Source organism: Hetaerina americana, unplaced genomic scaffold, assembly GCF_022747635.1.
Source record: "Hetaerina americana unplaced genomic scaffold, ioHetAmer1.1.p SCAF_17, whole genome shotgun sequence".
NCBI lineage: Eukaryota > Metazoa > Arthropoda > Insecta > Odonata > Calopterygidae > Hetaerina > Hetaerina americana.
The window spans coordinates 7,945,291-7,964,053 of record NW_027286730.1 but is presented as its reverse complement, the minus strand read 5'-3'; the positions used below and the strand labels follow the sequence as shown (position 1 = coordinate 7,964,053).

Here is an 18,763-nt window from a genome sequence, read left to right as displayed (position 1 = left end):
CTCTGGTAAATACACAGATTGACTTTTGCTAGGGTTGTCCATTTGAATGTGAATGTGGCTACTTCAAAGTGATATAATTAATAACTTAATATTTTAGTTAATACACATTTAAATAGTAAAACTAATCTTAAAAATATATCTTTATTTTCATGACTATATATATTATTTTGATCAATTTCATATCAGTTGGAAAAACACTGATATTCGTTATTTTTAAAAAATTATTTCCCTGTCTTGCTTGATCACTTCCGGTCGAGAAAGCAGGCAGACGTGTATCCACAATTCAAATATTTTATGCTCAACAAAGCTCAAGAAAATTCTATGGATAACTTTCAGCAACACAACTTTACCGTAAGTAAATATACACCACTGAAATTCTTCATTTAATTGGAAGTGAATATTGTATGGTAATAGTCTTTACATTCTGCCTCCTACTTATCCTAAATATGGCAATGATTCACAGCTTTTTAAGGAATACGATTGAGATAACGTTACAGAGTCATCACCGAATAAATGACGGCATTGTCACCAATTTAAATGGTTGCACATAATCCATTATTATAGAAAGGGATTCCAGTTGAAAGACTTCGTCTAGAAATATATCAAAATATTGAGCATCTACAAACTCCAAAGGAGAACCTTTATAAGGAAAGCGTGCAATTGAGGGGAATGTCTTTTTTTATCTCGTCGAGAGTTTGAAGTTGTATTCCGTGGCTGAGAGTGGTTATCTGTGAGAAAAACTGAGATGGGTTTGGGCAATATAGTGATGCAGCAGTTGCACTGATGTCACAGCGGTAACGCTTAAAGGCTCGACGAAGCAAGAAACAATAAAAGGAAAACTTCCTGTCAGTATAAAAAAGGAAGAATCGCAAAGCTTTATGACTACGTCTCGACTCAAGTTGAGAGGAAAACTTTCAGTTGCCCGGCAACGACTCACTTCGTCTTCTCCCATGAAATATATAGAGGATAAAAGTTTCCTCTGCCTTAGCTTAGCCACTGAAACAGAAGGGATCCGGAATATTCAAACTTGAGCTTAGAGATCCACGCTCTATTTATTCTCGCTATGTACGCTCTACTTCCGGCCCTTATTAGCAGCCTTTCGTCATTTTTCATTACATACTCCTAAAGCAGTGTCCTCCATATTCCCGAGAGGAAATCAACGAAAAAGTTCGGGATTTGTGTTTGTTTTGAGTGCGTATGTATGTTTTAGTTTGGTATAATAATAAAGAAGTTGCCTTTCGCGCAGAAGTATATTGATTCTTAAGTTTGCTTAGTATTTATTTCCAGGCTTCCTCAGCGTTTTGAAGCACGAAGCTCCTTCATACTCGGGTTTCCCTCCTCGTCGATTTGTATTTCGATGACAACAGTTTCTTTGCCCACTTGGCAATCTTATGAAGGTCGAAATGGCTCATTGATTGCCCCGTCACATGCGCCCCTCTTTTATAAAGGCAGATCGGTCTAAACCTTAGCCCAGATTGGTCAATTGCGAAATAGTCTGGAAAGATAAGTCCTCTTCAAGAGTAGGTGAGAGGATATTACAGCATATATTGGTTAAAAAATTCTAATTCATCACTTCTGACATGATTAAGCTAGATAACTGAAAAGTAGCGCGGAGACAAACGTGAACACGAGGCAGTTCGACCAACATATAAATAATTTATAATAGGCGGAACCTTTCCTTGAATGGCTATTATCACAAGCGAAAAGGTAATTATAAAGTACGTTCCGGATTCTGAGGTCAGGAGCCTAGAGAAGTTTAAATTTTTTTATTTTTCTATACCTGACTGAATCTAGATATCAGTTAGCATTCTAATAAGACGAACTAACAGCCAATTTATTATAATGATTTGCCATGAGACAGAATATGGACACTTTACCTGAGAAGTTTCACAACTGTGAGGAGAGAGGATGTGCAGCTATTTCTGTCTATTGTTACACATCTCCAGAAAAACTGAAAACTTGAATTCAATTTTATAATGTTTTATGGATGGAAATATTGAATTCTTTACAGTGAAATATCACTCATAAGTTTTGTTAATTGCTACTAATACTATTCACTCTGGAAGTCATATGTAGAAGAATTATGTCTTTCAAGTTATTTTTCGTCGTAGGCTCTTAAATTCAGTACTTTTTGCTAAGACAGGAAACTACAAGGACCTCCAATGGTAATACTGTGCGGCAAAGTTTGTTTGCATTGCTAACTAGCTAGGTCACCTAGAGTATACTGAGTCCTATTTGGCAATCCTGTTGCAATAGAGGTGGGTCGCCTTCATCGTCAACGCGGCTTACAAACACAGCACTGCTTCCACAAATTGACTGAGTAATTAAATATCGTGACGCAAAAGTATAGAAAACTAGCCTAAGATAACATGACGGTGAAAATAATTTTGATGAATGTTAAAATCATTTATTTACTCAATCCAATATGAAAATACTAAGCATGGCCGTAAACTAATTAAAAGAAAATGGTAAGTTCTAATTACGTACATTCGAGTACTCGCAGTTTTCTAGTTATAGACAGATTTCAATTGATTTTAAGCTCGAGTTTAACAGTTTTTGAGGGTGTAGGTGTTCAAAATAGTAATTGCAGCTTACGTGTGAACATTTTGTCGCTTATTTTTTTTCAGCAGAGAATTCGAAAGTTTTAGTTTTTTTCATTTTATATACGAACTGAATTTGAAAATTTTGAGAAAAATCACCTTTTGGTTGCAGTTGGATTGCAGTTTTGAAGCTTTGAAGTAATTGCAACGCTTAATTACAGAGAGTTAATGCTCGGGGACTTGTTTAATTGGCTGGGGGACCTGACTAATTGGCCAGATGCATGGACACAAATTCTTCCACCGCTTAGATCGTCGTGCGTGGCCCATGCGGGTCGGGAACCCCAAACAAACCCGCCCACTCACCTGCGGATAGTCGCCGTCCCTCGTCTGGTAATCGAACACGTAGAAAAACGAGCGGGCACCGGGGCGGGCGGCTAGCGCGTCACCCGCCTGCACCAGTGGCGCCACGAACTGAGCATCAGACAACGCCGCAACCGTGGCGTCCCTCGTGTTTATAGGGTGCTGCACCGTGCGCTCCCAGTCTGTGTACTCGTTCACAACGGTGAAGAAGATTTCCGAGAGGTGGTAGCGGTACGCGTTCCTCACGTACGTGCGGACGATGCGGTCTCGACGCTCACCTGTTAGCCGATCAGGAAAGAGGGAAGAAAAGGGAAGAAAGGGGAAGGTTGATTTATAATTGGTAGCAATGATTCATTATGTATGGCACATCTTATTCCAAGTTCTTCTTGGAAAGTGTAGTCGAATCAAAGTACACGGAATCGAAATTGCCAAGCTAAATACTTCCTAGGACAATTCAAATTAATGAAATAGTTAATCTATTTCACACGAAGTTGGTCATGGGCATACACCTAAAGTGGAGGTGGCGTTCAATATTCTACATTTGGTAACTCTTTTCAGTTGCATAACATGAAACCACCTCACTCAGTATTGGCATGGTTTAAAGCATTAAATGTTATCGTAAAATATTTGACTCCTCAGATCAGAGCTTTTCTCAATAAGTAATAATATAGAATCAGTAACTCGGTAATTGGGAGAATTAGCAGAGTCATTAGAGAAAGCAATGAGGCAAGAGAATAGATGCAAATCTACAAATTGGGAAAAATTCTCTCAATTAATTGACCGTGGGTGAAGGTGGATGTCATTTCACATAATCCGTAGAGAACATTAGGTTTCGTAATATACCCTGCTCGATTAACAAATAAAATCATTTTGTTCATATTCAAACACGCAATAAAACTTGAAATATTTGAAATATTACGAAATAAAAACCTTCATAAATAAAATTTCGCAATTCTTCATACCTTGTATGCAGAAATAACTTAAATATGAGCATTAAACCAAAAAGGATACTAAATATTTTCATAACAGAAAATTATCCAGCGTCCGCAGCCTCATGCTGAAGTCTAATGAACCATGCACTCTGCCAGCATTGATCGCCTTTGAAAGCAACAACATGGACCGTCACCGTCTGAAGCAACAGCAAAGGTGAATTACCTAGCTATCTGCGTGAACGTTATGGTTCCCAGGTTAGTCACCGTACCATTTCGCTTATTCCTGGTCGAAGTGGCCATATTATCAACCCAAATGATGCATTAAAAATACAAAAATAAATACATATAGACATTAAAATAAATAATTCTTATTTCAATATTTTTTTCTGACAGGAACTAGAGATCAATCAGGCAATTTATTGGTAATCTTTTAAATTTCTAACCACGTTAGTTCCTAAGTATTTCCAGCTGCATATTGAAAAAACTGAATTAAATGATTTTAAATTCCCCTGCAGCATAACTTACCCTTTGATACATTTTCGACATGTCGTTAAAAACGAAATTTGAAGCAAGGTAAGATTGGATAAAATATATTCTGCCCACATTCTAAATAAAACTCCTGCTCGAGCCTTAATTTTCATTCAAATACGGTCAATATTTTGACTACTGCGAATCAAAGACCACAACGGACTATAACCGGATGTAAAAACCGGCCCACCAAAGTGTGCATTGCTTCAACCAATTTCGGTGAGGCATTCAACGGGATCTTTGGAACAATCGATTCCACATCCCAACTTTCCACGACCGTTCGGAAATTCACACCACAACAGGATCGCGTTTCCATTTCCTCTCACGCGAGTCTTGGGAACACCCACCTTCGAATCCTGACTGGACGTCTCGGTTGGAGAACCGGAAGAGGGCCTCCCCGGAAACGACGCCAAACAGGAGGTCATACGTGTTGAGGCCAAACCCTGCCGTTCCCCCTCCACCTCCGCCACCGCTGCTCCGCTTCTTACCGTTGCCCCCTGCGCCGAAGAGAAGCAAAGTCCACATTTGGAAAACAGGGAAAATACTTTAGATCATCAATAATGTGGCGTTAGGGTGGGGAAGAAAAAAATAAACGAAGTGACGAGTTCTCCCCTTCACGTACGCTTAAAAAAATACAGTAAGTTATAATGAAGCCGTCCAGGATGTGGGAAAAATGAATGCGAAAATGAAACGACAAGTTTCCTAGGTGGTCGCTCCCTCCGACGACGGGATGGAAATGCTGGTTGCAACTCTGGCAGCTTTCTTGATGGCGTTTGCACGTGATCCCTTTAATGTAAATTTTTGAACTGCTTCATTTTATTAGCACTATTTCTCATTATTTAAGCACTCGTCCAAGTTCTTGCTTCCGCTATGGAACAGCTAAGAGTGCCATTCATAGGTCAATATAAATAATCTAACTGAATTTTTGAAATAATATTCTTTATAAGAGGATCTTGGGAATTAAGATGATAGACAGATAGACTGAAGCTTTGCCTATAGAATGTTTTAGCTAAAATTATTCCAGGTACAACTATCGTGACATTATAATAGACTGTACATTGTTTTCGTATTCTATGAAAATTGACATTTAAAACTGCTTCGGAAAGAATATATTATGGTGAAGAATTTAAAAGAACTTATTTTTCGGAATAGTTGAGTTTCATGGTGGAAATGAAATTTTGTAAATATTCAATTTTTCCCGGCTCAACTTTGTGGAAATTCATGTTTATTAAATGAATATGAAATTTTGTAATGATTCCATATTCGCCCGAAAGAGAAAATTTTTTTCCATTTATAATGCAATTTCGCTTATCACTTTAAATTTTTGAGTCTCGTAATACGGATGAACTCATGAAAAATCAAATTATGTATCACATAATAGGTAAAGTAATGCTATCATATCATATGCTCAAACATCATTCACTCCATTGCTGAGAGGGACAAAATTAATCTAATCACGCACACAATAGTCGATACTGACGCAGGTGTAGAAATGACAACCGGTTATAGGCTAATGCTACATTTACACCTTTTTGTAGCAACAAGTTTTAATATACTATTGTTTCCTGACAAACAGTTCACCATTTTAAAATATCAATTGAAGTCCCAGATGAATAATTTTTCTATAAATAATGATAGTAGTTTAAATAGGAAATTAAACATATTAAAATATATTTGATAACGACACCTATGGTAATATTTATGAACCACAAAATGTGAAATACTCTTTGCACACTTTCATTTTGTTTTGAAGCTAGAAAGGGAACATTTTCGGCGGTTCACTAGAGATTTACACATACTGCCTCAGAATTCTTTACAGGGTGGACATTAAGGAATGATAATCGCTCTTATCACCATTAAGCCAAAATAACATTCTTTGACTTTGCGGCAGCCACATTTGAATCAAACCAGTGGCAGAGCAAACACGTTAGTTGAATCACCACTTCCCCAAGTTTCCCTCTGGTGCCATCATGCTGGATCTCACGATGTAAATATTTATGTACGCGTAGGCGTATGTCCAATTCATCGTATTGGCCATCCTCCACATTTAATAATCGCCCTTCGTTTGCATAAGGCTTCCAAGGTTTGCTGTCACACTAAACAAGCAGAACATCTGATACACCTACGTAAGGGTTATCTCGGAGTAATCGATCATGACGAGAAAAATTGGTTATGGCTAACACACAAATCGTACTATTAAGATGAAAGGCAGACATAAAGTACCTGTGGGTCTAAACACAGAAATGAAACAAACTTTGGTTACACATCCCCTAAAAACAAATAGCTTGATGTTATACTCGTACATTTATTTGATTTAAAAAAATAAGGGATCCTGTAAAAAAATTGGACGATTGCAATTTTTATAGGAAGAGAAGTCTTGTATAAAACTAAATGAATTTCCCCTCTAACCGGAAAGTACCCCAAGGATTTTAAACTTCACTTCTTTCATTTCAATTTCAAGGTTAAGTAGTGGAGTGAAATTATTAATCTCAAGCAGTAAGTCTGATACTCAACTGTTTCACAATAGTTAGTTCGAAAACAGAAATAAAAGTCATGCACCATGATGCTAATTACATTGATCTCGTTTACCAATACCAAAACAGAAGTAATAAAAATTTCAAATCCTCTATCGAATTTTATCCTAACAGGCACATTTATTAATTCTGACAGTGCGAACTTTGGAAGACAGCTTAGCTTATTCACTCTACATAATTTGGTGAAAGCACTGAATCTTTAAAAAAAATTATGTTCTTAAAATATCCTGCAGACCAAGCATGTTGAATAAATACAAACATGCTATTTTGTAATCTAAAAGCACATTTAAGGTGAGTAAAATAAGAAATAAAATGTCAGTACCACCACAGTTTGCATGCCCTAAAATGATCTGCTCATTGGAAAAAATATATCCGCAAAGACAAAGTTTCAATTAAATTAATTACACTATTTTAAAACGACTCCCTCATCTCGACGGGCTTTTTTTTAAATGATTTTACATTAATTTCCCACACCACCACCACTCGTCGCATTTTACAACAAACTAACTGCACGGAAATTTATTCAAATTGGAGCAAGTGCCGATCGTTTCACTTCCCAAAACGCTTAGCTATCCGCAAAAAAGACGACATTGTGGGGACATCGATTGAACTTTGGTGTGGGGGTGGGCAGACTTTTTATCTCGTCATTTACTTTCGAGCGAAGGGAGTTGGGAGGCGATTCATCCGATGCTCATCTGTTTATTCGCCGCATGCGAGTGAGATTCGAGAGGAGCGGGGGAGCATGGCGATACGTCGTCCGATTGAGGGAGATGACTGCTCCCTCGCGTTATCCCGTAAATGACCTTGTAGCGGAATCCGACGCCACCGACGTTGCCCAGGTCGAAACGCCATGCGGATCCAGCGGATTGATATGCGACGCTGCAGAGCGGGAGGAGGTTTTAAGTATCGGGTTTCCGGTAGAATTCGGAATGGAAGGAAAACAAGACGCCTGGCATCTAGATTTACATGTCGGATTTTTTTACCCCTCCTATCTTTTATTCATGCGCTGCTCTTCTTTTTGCGATTTATTTTATGCTTTTTTGTTACTTTGTATTTATTTTCACTTTTATCTTCCCGTACCCGTGTTTTCCTTTTCCCTCTCTTCTGGACTGAATGAGAGAATTTCCTCTATATTCTCTCGAGAAGCCCGAATTCAGCGCTTGATATGGTTTTAAAAATCGCGAGGCACCACCAGCATTTTTCATGGTGAAACATCTTTCACTAGTCAGAATTTTTACCATATGAACGCCTGCAATTCTCTGGGAGAAAGTCACTTGGTTAAATGGGATGCAATTTGAAAGATATTAAACTCAATTTTAAAGCATTCACTTCTGTGTTAAATTCAACAAAAACTCACTTTTAAATTGCGCGGAAGGTTATGGATAAACTGATTTTGATGAAAGTGATAAAAAAATCATTGAGAGAAAAATATTTTAATTTAGGTAAACTACTTCTTTTAGTCTTTAAATTTGAGTTCATTATCAAGTTAGCTATCGTTTTCTTTTACACTGTAATTAGTATATTATTAGCTTTTGATGAAAATCCATAAGCTTATCCAGGATGCAAAATAAGTGTATCACTACTATATCAACGTGGATTCAGGAAACAGAACTTTATATTTTCTTTGTTCTATAGGGCCTTGCTTTATAGATGATTTAAAAAATAAGAAGTTGTTTCTCCGAATTGAATGCATACAGGTATTGCACCTGTATTGCTTTTTGTTGGACATCTTCACCATGGGATGAATCCAATAGAAACATTATTAGTCATTTATTTGGGTAGAGTAATTACTATTGAGTGATGGCAGAGTATCAGTCCTTATATTCTTCGTAGTCATCAAATTTTAATATTTACTGAACGAATTTCCGTTCCGTCAAGTACAATAATATTTAAAACCAAATAAGAACAATATTTGTCTTTATAGAACAGCTTCTTTTGATTAAATAAATGCACATTTGTTTTGCTTGGTATTTACGATTTTAGGTCACATGGACTATTTGTAACGCCGCCACACCTGGCTTCATCTACACTCACCAGAGTCTCCGTCAACTCCGGCCCCGCCACCACCGCCACCGGATGCCAGGAGCGCGGCCGCCATGTCCGCCCGGAAGCCCGGTCGCACCACGACGCCGTCCACAGACGGTCCGAACGCCGTGAGGAAAGCGGGTGGCGGTGGAGGGGCGTCCTGCGCTGTAAGGGCCGAGAGCGGTGCGGCCCGCAGGCAGTCCTCCAGCCGCTCCGCCTCCCGCCATGCCTCCGCCGCCGCGGCCGCACCACTAGGAGCCGCACCTGTGGCCGTGGGGGCGGCTTCCTCCGGAGACGAGCAGTTGAGCCTCCGGGCGAGCCGGACAGCGTAGAAGACTGGGTCTTCGACGATGGCCCAGCTACTCAGAGCGCTCCCCGAGAGGAGGGCGGCGCGATGGAAGAGGCCTGGCGAGGGAAAAAGAGAGAGAGAGGCTTATATTGGCGTTCAGGGAGGTTAAGAGCCACGGAGAAAAGGGCTACATACAAATTACCCAGAGTAATATGCAGGGAGGTACAAAGAGAAGTTTTTAAATGGACGAAAAAATTTATTCCAAGAATGGTAGGGCATGTATATTCACAGTACGACCCCGGCCACCTCATTATTTATCTGAAATGTGGTTAGACCGACGAGGGCAGAGCTGACTTCATACTAAGCCTTGTTTAACGTTTAAAATCCACAAGGGTGCGGGAGCCAATTACTTTCCCTGTGCTGTTTATGGTTTCCCAGAAAGCGTTCCTTATTTCTCGGGAAGTTTCCCAATTGATAAGGAAAGAATTATACACCTTAGGTGAAGCTGGGAACGCTCAGATGCCTTTGCCGAAATTGTAACTTAGTTATTAGGTTAGTACCCCAGTGCTCTACCTACTAGTCTATCACACTCCATGAATGAATCAATTGATGAGAAAGGATCAAAGAAGGTGTTTATCAGCAGTAGCAGCCATAAAGAGAGAGAAAGAGTATGCAAGTTAACAGATACGTATGTATAAGAAGTAAAGTAAATAGAGGGAGTAAGCTCCCTGAAATTAAATAAAATCACTCCTTTATGACTACTCCTACCCTATGTGCTAACAGCCTCTGCACAGTATAAACATTTATACTTCAAACAAAAATATAACATTTTCAGGATAAATAGGAAAAATGTATTAAACCTGTTTAGTTTTTAGAGCAAGCAGCTACTAACTGTAAGGCCCAGGTTCTAATCCGAGTGACGACTATGAAATCCATAAGTTTTATCCAAGCCGTGTGACGTTTCGGAGATAATATCTTTATGAGAAATCGGAAGTGGCAGAAGCATCTAACGAGCCCCTGATATTTGAAATACCGTTTCTATTTAAAGTAATTGGTTAGCCCTAGTTCCATCTCTGAAACCAAACTTTGTTCTGATTTTCATAGCTGGATGAATAAATATTCGTAATATATTTTCGAGTTCTCTTAATTTCCTAGTATATTAAGGACTCTCTTAGCTCTTTACATTAAATAAACAGTTGATATTGTAAAAATTAACGCGGATATTAAGAGTGTTCACTTACGTTTTTCTTTGGTAAATAAATAACTCGACAATGATAATATAGAAAATTGATTTTAATATTTGAGGGCTGCAATTCTCCGGAAATAGGCTCTATGGCGTGCAAAATTCACAAATTCAGAGTAAAGTGCATTAAAATTCGTTTTTCTCTCATCCGATGTTACACTAAAATCTAGTTACTGAGTTATCGCAAACTGGGGGGGATCGTTAGAAAGGGCTGTGTGGTGATATACACTCAAAATGACCCCGACCCAAACTATTCCTTCATTTTACCTAGCAGGTGTATAAGTGAATATATGAACAGTAGTTGGTCTTAAGACGAGAAACTCCCTCAGTGAAAAGTACAAGTTGTATTCAGGTTTTAAGACCATCCAATTTATTCTCGGAATTGGGAGTATTGAAAAGAATTGGCTTAGCATAAAGTACGCGGGCACTCTTAATGAGTATAAGACATAGATGTCTGTGCCACACAGTACACAAGTGCGCATAGTTTCCGCTGGGTGGAAGAGTTCCCAATACTTAAAACACTAGATCGCTTAGTGTTACGGAACAACATTATCATTCGTTTTCTTCAACTTTGTATTGTAATATACATCTAAATTATTGGTCGTTAATTCACTAAGGCGATTGGTGATAGTGTAATGGCGGTGATAAATGTGTGTATGAGGATGCAATAGTTCAAAGCTGGCCAATTGTCCGAATTCCATTTTCAAAGAGTCCATGAAGTTTCCATCACAGCCGGCCGTTTTTTCCAATGCGCAAAACAGAACACTACAGATGTGTTCTCAGCAGACTTGGTGTTCACGTTGTGAAAAATGTGTTAGTATGTATAGTTGTAACTTAACAGGAGTATCACAGTTTTCGTTTGAGCAATTTGTCAGAGAACGAATTAAGGGACTTCAGACCTTGAACGTACTTAGGTCGCAATTATTTCACCACATCAAATTTTTAGCATAGTGATGGGGTGAATTCTGCATGAATGCTAAAATTAAAGCCCACCTTATGACTATTAATCCATGCAAAGGTAAATTCTGAGAACAGCGGGGAGCCGATAAACATACATACGGAAGAGATGATGAAGTTTAAAATTTAATCGAAACAGCGCATACACAAAGTTGTTCTTGTTACAGCAGGTGCAAAATTTTGAGTTCACAACGTCAATTAATTCATTGGTTACTTAGTGATGCATAAGATCAAAATGGAGAATATGTTTAAAGGTTATTCACTAGTTGAAACAATTTAATATTTTTTACATACAACGCACCCAGCAATGATATTAAGAGTGACTTTTGTTCCACCTTCCGCGTCGTGTTACATACATATTTTCTCCGGTCCCATGATTGAAAACATCAGGCAGGGAGACGTAAGAATCATACTTTGCGGTGCTTAAGAGTAGCCATTCCATAATCATATAAACGCTAGCAATAGTATTTGTAAGCCAAATCATATTTTGTAGTTCAAATTACATTTATTAGGTTTCCAATAATTTAATTGATTGACTCTAACCTATGCAACCGCGTCAGGTCGGTAAAACTGAGACAATTACACTAAAATAAGATATTACCCACCCGATCCTCGTAAGCTGATTCATAGCAAAAATCTTGCAATATGTATTATCGATAGTTAAATTTAATTCCATAAAAATGGTCAAAAACGATGTTTTTGGCTGACAAATAGTTAAATTTCCACCATGAATTAAGTAAATGCAACAAATTAAGAGTGTAAAAATCATTCGCCTTGACCGAGACTGATCTCTTAAATTGTTGCACTGAAATGCATGTTAGCGGATGACTCTGCTAAAAGTTACTTTCGCGGCCTTTCTTGCAGTTTCTTGTAATGAATTAATGTACTAAATATAAATTTCCACCGCTAAAAACAAATACAGTTTCCAAATATAATAGATATTACTGCCTTTTGTGGTCTCTGAACTATGAATTCTTGCATTAGAGCAGACAGAATATCCGCAATCCAGAAAAATTCGTACTTCACTTGTGTTTTATTAAGATTTATCACAAGAATCTGGCATACGTTTTCCCGAACCTTCCGGTATTTAATCGAATATCACCTAGTGGACCCCACGTCGCTTCCAAAATACACATTCAATTAGAAATCTGGCGAATTGAGTAATTAGAATAGTATCAGTTTGTAGGTCATCAAAAGTTTATGTCATTTTAGCTATTAGGAAAAAATTGAGATATTTATTTGAAGAGTGATTGTAGGTTATAGTGGAATGAGGATTAACGAACCTCTCGTAACGGAAAAAATAAATTATTCTTTTTTGGCGCAGTTGCTCAATTACCTTGAGCAGCGCCGCATAACTGCACCTAATACTCTTCACGAATCACCTTCTATACAAATCCACCACAATCGGAATTCAAACTTGGTCCAGCGCGGAGGATCCTAAAGAAAAATTTCTATTGCGATATTTTTTTCAATCGTTTAAATCAAACTTGCATTAAAACACATAATGCGAGGTTTATCCTCCTTCACGCTGGTTTCTTTTGCAAGATCAACCGTCAATTTCTTCCTGGTGGAAAAACGGAGACTCCTATACACCTACATTGCAGTATCGAGCTTTCAGTTTTCGATCAACACTAAGAAAGTGTAGTTGAGAGGCCAAATCTATCCTTCACTCTTAAATCCATTAGAATATCCTGCTGTCTCAAACTCGTTCTGCTCTTTCTTCACCACTGAAGTTCCGATGGGTGAACAAGGGAGGTTTCATTTATTAGAATGAAGTGAGACTTACTCACAATACCTGATTGACGAGCAAAAGTATAAATTAGAGTGAGTAGCACTATTGTGTCATTCAATAAGAAGCAGAATAAACCGCAAGGCTTTTGTTAAAATTCACTCTTGCTTATTTAAGGTTTTAATTATAAACGATATATTATTGCTAGTCAACATCCACAAATTTCGTTTATTCTTAATTCTGGCGATCAACGAGCAGAATAAGCCTAACTGAATGCAAAGCGATAGTACAGACTTGCAAATTAATTCTTATGCTCGATGGGTACCATTAGAGCGACATCTCTGAACTTGACCATCTCCATGGCCGGACAAACAAAGCACGTTCGTTCGCACCGAGTTGCCCAGAATTGCTCCGAAATCCTCATGCTCGAACCTTCACGCCACATGCTTCAGCTCTCCAAAGGGCGAGTGAGCCGTTAGCGCTGAGTTTATCTATTTGGCCAATTCAAAAGCCGCAAAAACTGGTCCCCAGTCACGCGTTTTATCTGCACTGAAACATCGAGACTAGGTCGAATGAGCAGTTTGACCAAGGATGTTCAAGCCGAAAAAAATTAGTCCATGTGGAGCACAACTGACCACACGCACTGTTCTGAGTATTCTTGTCTGATTGCACGACATCAGTCAACCTTATCTCACATATTATCATAAAATGCATAGGATTCCCTTTAATAATAACTCAACAATAAAGTCAAACGGAGGGCCTTTCACGGCCATGAAAATTCATCATTCGCACATTTACATAGTTTCTGCCACGACACATGGGCATCGAATACGTACTGTTTGAGCCTAAAGCCATAACATTATCAAATAATGGAAAAAATGAGCATCAGAGATTTTTTTGGATGGCACGTAAACAATGGAACTCTCTGACTAGGAATAGGAATCAATTTTAAACTAATGATAATATGACAAGATGTGAATTGTTTTCATATTCCTGCACCATTAAACCTAAACCCAGAAACTTCTTGAAAAACGGACCATAGAAAGCAACTTTTACAAGTCCGTTTGGTAATAAAAAGGACTCACTTGACCTTATATGGAGAAAGCTCAGCTCATTGAAGTGTATAATGTGGATATTGCTAAAATAGAATAAGGTGCATATATATCCAGGTGGAATAAAATTGCTGCCTATTAGCACAATAATAAATTGAACGAAGCCCACAGCTAAACGTATTTAACATATTCATTTTTTATTTATATGACAACTTTCTACATAGTGTACTATAAAGTAGGTAATGGGATGGTACTTTTTCCTGGGAAACATAGAAAACATTAAATGATACTTTTATTTATTTTTCATTAGTGCGAAAACAGCACTTCGACCTTTGCATTGGACTTTAAACATCGATATTGACAGTTCGACAATTTAAACAATTTGACAATTCCATACAGCCAAACCCGAGGTGGAGGAAAAACCACCTAGACGGGAATCGAACCCGCGACTTCTGAGTAGGCAAACGAGGACGTTACCCCGCCGCCAACGGTGCCGGATGATGCATTTAATACCTTTTTTCATAAATTATTACAATACCGTTATCTTTTTTATAAAAAAGTAGTTGTATTACTCTAATTTCATATTAAAACCTTAACATATAGCCGTAAAAATCTTAATGGCTCAAATTGAAAACTGTTCTTTGCCTCTCTTCACCGTAAAATCCTCGGAACTCGGTAACTATGGCTATGGAATTAAGAAATAATTTTGCCGAGCATCATTATCATAAGTCTACATTTTAAGATAATTTCGGGCAATACCGGTAGAGTGAAAAATGTCTCTTAATTTTCATTTAAATGATTTCTAAAATTTCATTTTCCTAGCGTTATGCACTATTCGCTTCTTAACCAAAACAGAAAATGCAAATTAACTAATAAATGTAGAGTATGCACTGCCCGTTGACCAAATCAATACATTAATTTAATCTACATGTAGTCATGAATATTGCCACTTTTTTAAAACGAAATGAATGAGAACGCACAGTTCACTGAAGGAAACCCAAGATGTTATTCTCGCCCCACTTCCAGCAGCAGATGGCTATGTTTCGAGGATTTCCAAACTAAGCTCGGTGCATAGAGTTGAATCAACCTAGTGTGTATGGTAATAATTTTACGCGAGTTTATGCCTCATTAAGAAATTTTCTCTCATGAATATGGCTTATTAACAAATCAAACCATTACCAAAATGCATAATGAACACATTCAAGAAAAATGATTTAATTTGTCTTTACTGTTTCTACTCTGAAACCACTATAGCTTTCTGTCTATGAAAACCTTTTTATTTTAGAAAACATTTTTACTAGATAATTTCATCTTCCCACTGATAATAATTACTTCCATAGCTATCATCCCAACCTTTTGCATTGAAATTGTTTCTATATGTTGTTCAGTTTTTTTACTGATTCATGTCTGTGTCCCTTTATTGTTCGTTCGAAATGATCAATGGAAATCACGATATTTTGTGTGTTTTGGGTGAGAGTTGAAGTGATTCATCGAAAAATCGCTAAATAAGTTCAAAAATAAAATCAATAATTAAATCATCAAAAACTTATTCTGATCTTATTCTTCTGAAAGTTATTCTCATTGTGAAGAATAGAGCGGCTGGTCACTGAAATGTTTTAAATTCATTTTTATCTTAATGTCAGTCCATATTCAATTTAACGGGGTTAATCAAAGTTTGAATTTTGGAAAATAATCAAAGATCAGAAGGTGTCATCAACATTGGTGCCATTAAAATATATATATATATATATATATATATATATATATATATATATATATATATATATATATATATATATATATATTATATATATATAATTATATATATATATATATATATATATATATATATATATTTGAGATACATTGTATATTTCTGCCAAAGTATGAAAATATTTCAACATCACACCCTCTCGCTCAATTAAATAAAGGATTTCCGGGTATATTCTACCGTTAATGATAGGTTTTAAAAGGACTCACCACACCCTACTATGTTTCTGTATTTTCCATTCATTTTTTCTATTAACCCTAAGGTTGTTCAACAAATTCTTCGCTCTCCTAACGACTTCCCCTCTATCATAGTCTTCCGAGTTGAATCGCTGATTAAAATGTTCTGTATCCATATTTCCTAATTTCTATGGATTTATCCCAGAAGGGTATATCCTTCCAATATTACATCTTTACCATCTGCTTTCTCTTTAAATCCTATATAATATTTAAATTAAGTTTCCTCTTTCTCAAAGATATAATGACGGCTTCGGCTTGGCTAAATGGCTAAGTAAAGCATGACCATTAGTGAAACTAAAACTGATTATATGAAATCCTAACCGATCCAAATTCCCAGCTCCATTTTCTTTCGACTAAATAAAAAGTAATTAGTTATAAAATGTACACAATATATATAATATTAAATATTATTAATATCTATTAGGGAAGACGATCGACAGATGTAATGAATTGTGCCATTTGGGATAGATGAGTATTTTGCTAAGGGCCGAGAGAAAACCAGCGTCGTCATGCATCGGGATACCACTGAAAAATCCTACCTTCCTCTAGAATTTTCGGATTTCGAATCCGGGGCACTTGGGGCAAAATTACAGCAAAATAGTCACCGCACCATTTCGATCCCTATGCGTATATATTTAATTACAAGCTTCTTTTTCAGATTTAAAAAAAAAGACAATTTTCTCTAATCAACTTATGAGGTCCAATTAACTGCATACGAATTTCCCATATGAATGAATTATTTCAACGCTCCGTGAATGCTATTTGAGGCATATGCCCTTTAGATTTTCGGCTTATTACGGCTCAATCACTTTATTTATCCCATCTCTCAACTCGGTTGGATGCTCACGTCCAGCTGCGTCAAACATTCATTCTTTCGAGAGGCAGCACAGACAGACGAGGATATTTGAGATTGATTCTAAGGTACATTCTACTGCAAAAATTCTGTTCTCTCGATTGAACCCAATAGGCCATTAGTTATTGTTGATCCCTAATCAGACATGGAACCACTACGATGACTCTACACTTGTTTTAATCATTTTTGATGGATGGCTTAGCAGTATTTATCGAATGCCCAGTGACTTATGAACAAGACCTAAGTATATATTACTATCCTCAACTAATAAGATAAATACATGATAAAAATACCTGTTTCGAGTGAATAGTATTTTAATAGTTTGAAGGCTAACATTGAGGAAATGTGATGCAGAAAGATAAAAGTTCCAATGAATAAAATGCACGACGTTTTTTAGAATTAAATAGAAATTTGAATATTTCATGCATATCTAACAAAACGATCTAAACCATAGTGATCAAAACGCAAACTAATACTTTAAAATTTTAACAGCCTAACAAAGGTAAATGAAATTAATGCTGCAAAACTAATGTAGTTTGAACGGCAAATCGAGAATTTATTATAGGAGCTCTTATGGCAATATGACAATTCTTTTCGATTTCCATCCATTTTGTCTCTCTGTAAACGGCATCAATACAGATTTTTATACGTTCCATGTAGACGACATTCATAAAATACCCAACACATCTTCATCATGATAATAGTTTTAATCTTGATATCGGATATGGAATGTCAATCGCCCAAATAAAATTTACAGCATTAACCATCGCCATGTCTGGCTGTTCAACATCGCTGTAAGACATCGAATGGCAACATCTACTTAAAAAGTATACACTATTCCAAGCTACTTTTATCCATGTAGCATATTCGTATTTCCAAAACAATGAAAGCATTCTCATTCCATATTCATGGAAACTACCCTACTAATCGAAGCAGCTAGCTGTACCGTAGAGTCATTCAATTTTACATGAATTACCAAGAAAATGATCCTACAACTAACCCAACCGATCCTAGGATTATCAAGCTATATGATACACTCAAAAATAAAAGAAACAAGGACTACATTATGAAGCTGTATTGTTTGTTTTATATTCCTAGTCCTTTCTCGTTATTTGATTAGAAATAGACATATAATCACACAGCAAAATTCACAGCATGATTTTGCCTGCTTTAATTTTTAGAGCAAATCAGCATTTCTAATACAAACTTGAAATGGGTTTCCAATGAAAGCTCATTTTGAAATACTGGAGGACTATAAGAGCTGTAGCGATTTATCTTATTTAAGTGCTTGTATACTTCTTAAGTGAGGTTTGAAAATTAAAACCTGTAGTAGTACTCATAGTGCAAAATATTTTGTATATTAAACTTTTAGCTAAAGAAATAATTTATATATAATGCTTAAATATAGCCTTTTAATGGTATTAATATTGCTAATAAATGGTGGTTAGTTAAAAGCTTCTTCACATAAAACTTAATAGCAGTGTGGACAAATACATGAAAACTAATTCCCGAGTTGGAACCGTAACTTATAAACCTAGGGCTGGTTTTACAAAAAAGGTTCTGAATATTACCGTTTCAAACAAATGGAAGTGATAGGAAAGTTGGAGAGAGCACATACATAATGTATTTCTGGGCTTCATTTGCTGCAGCCCAAAGTCTGAGTGCGTGTAAATCCCTTTGTGTAACATGTAACTGAATACAACGGTACCAATCA

At 36.9% G+C, this 18,763-nt stretch overlaps 2 protein-coding genes across 2 annotated transcripts in view; both read right to left on the bottom strand.

Moving 5' to 3' along the window:
• The window catches only part of LOC139687160 (neuroligin-2-like), a 37,253-nt gene extending 32,368 nt beyond the window's left edge, over positions 1–4,885 (bottom strand). Inside the window, exons 1-2 of the mRNA XM_071584293.1 lie at positions 4,708–4,885; positions 2,904–3,178 (exon numbers count right to left, since the gene is read on the bottom strand). Coding sequence (XP_071440394.1) covers positions 2,904–3,178; positions 4,708–4,885 — 453 coding nt within the window. The remainder of the gene's footprint in view (positions 1–2,903; positions 3,179–4,707) is intronic.
• Positions 4,886–8,914: 4,029 nt separating this feature from the next.
• LOC139687159 (neuroligin 4-like) overlaps positions 8,915–18,763 on the bottom strand; it is a 409,782-nt gene continuing 399,933 nt past the window's right edge. Inside the window, exon 5 of the mRNA XM_071584292.1 lies at positions 8,915–9,324. Coding sequence (XP_071440393.1) covers positions 8,915–9,324 — 410 coding nt within the window. The remainder of the gene's footprint in view (positions 9,325–18,763) is intronic.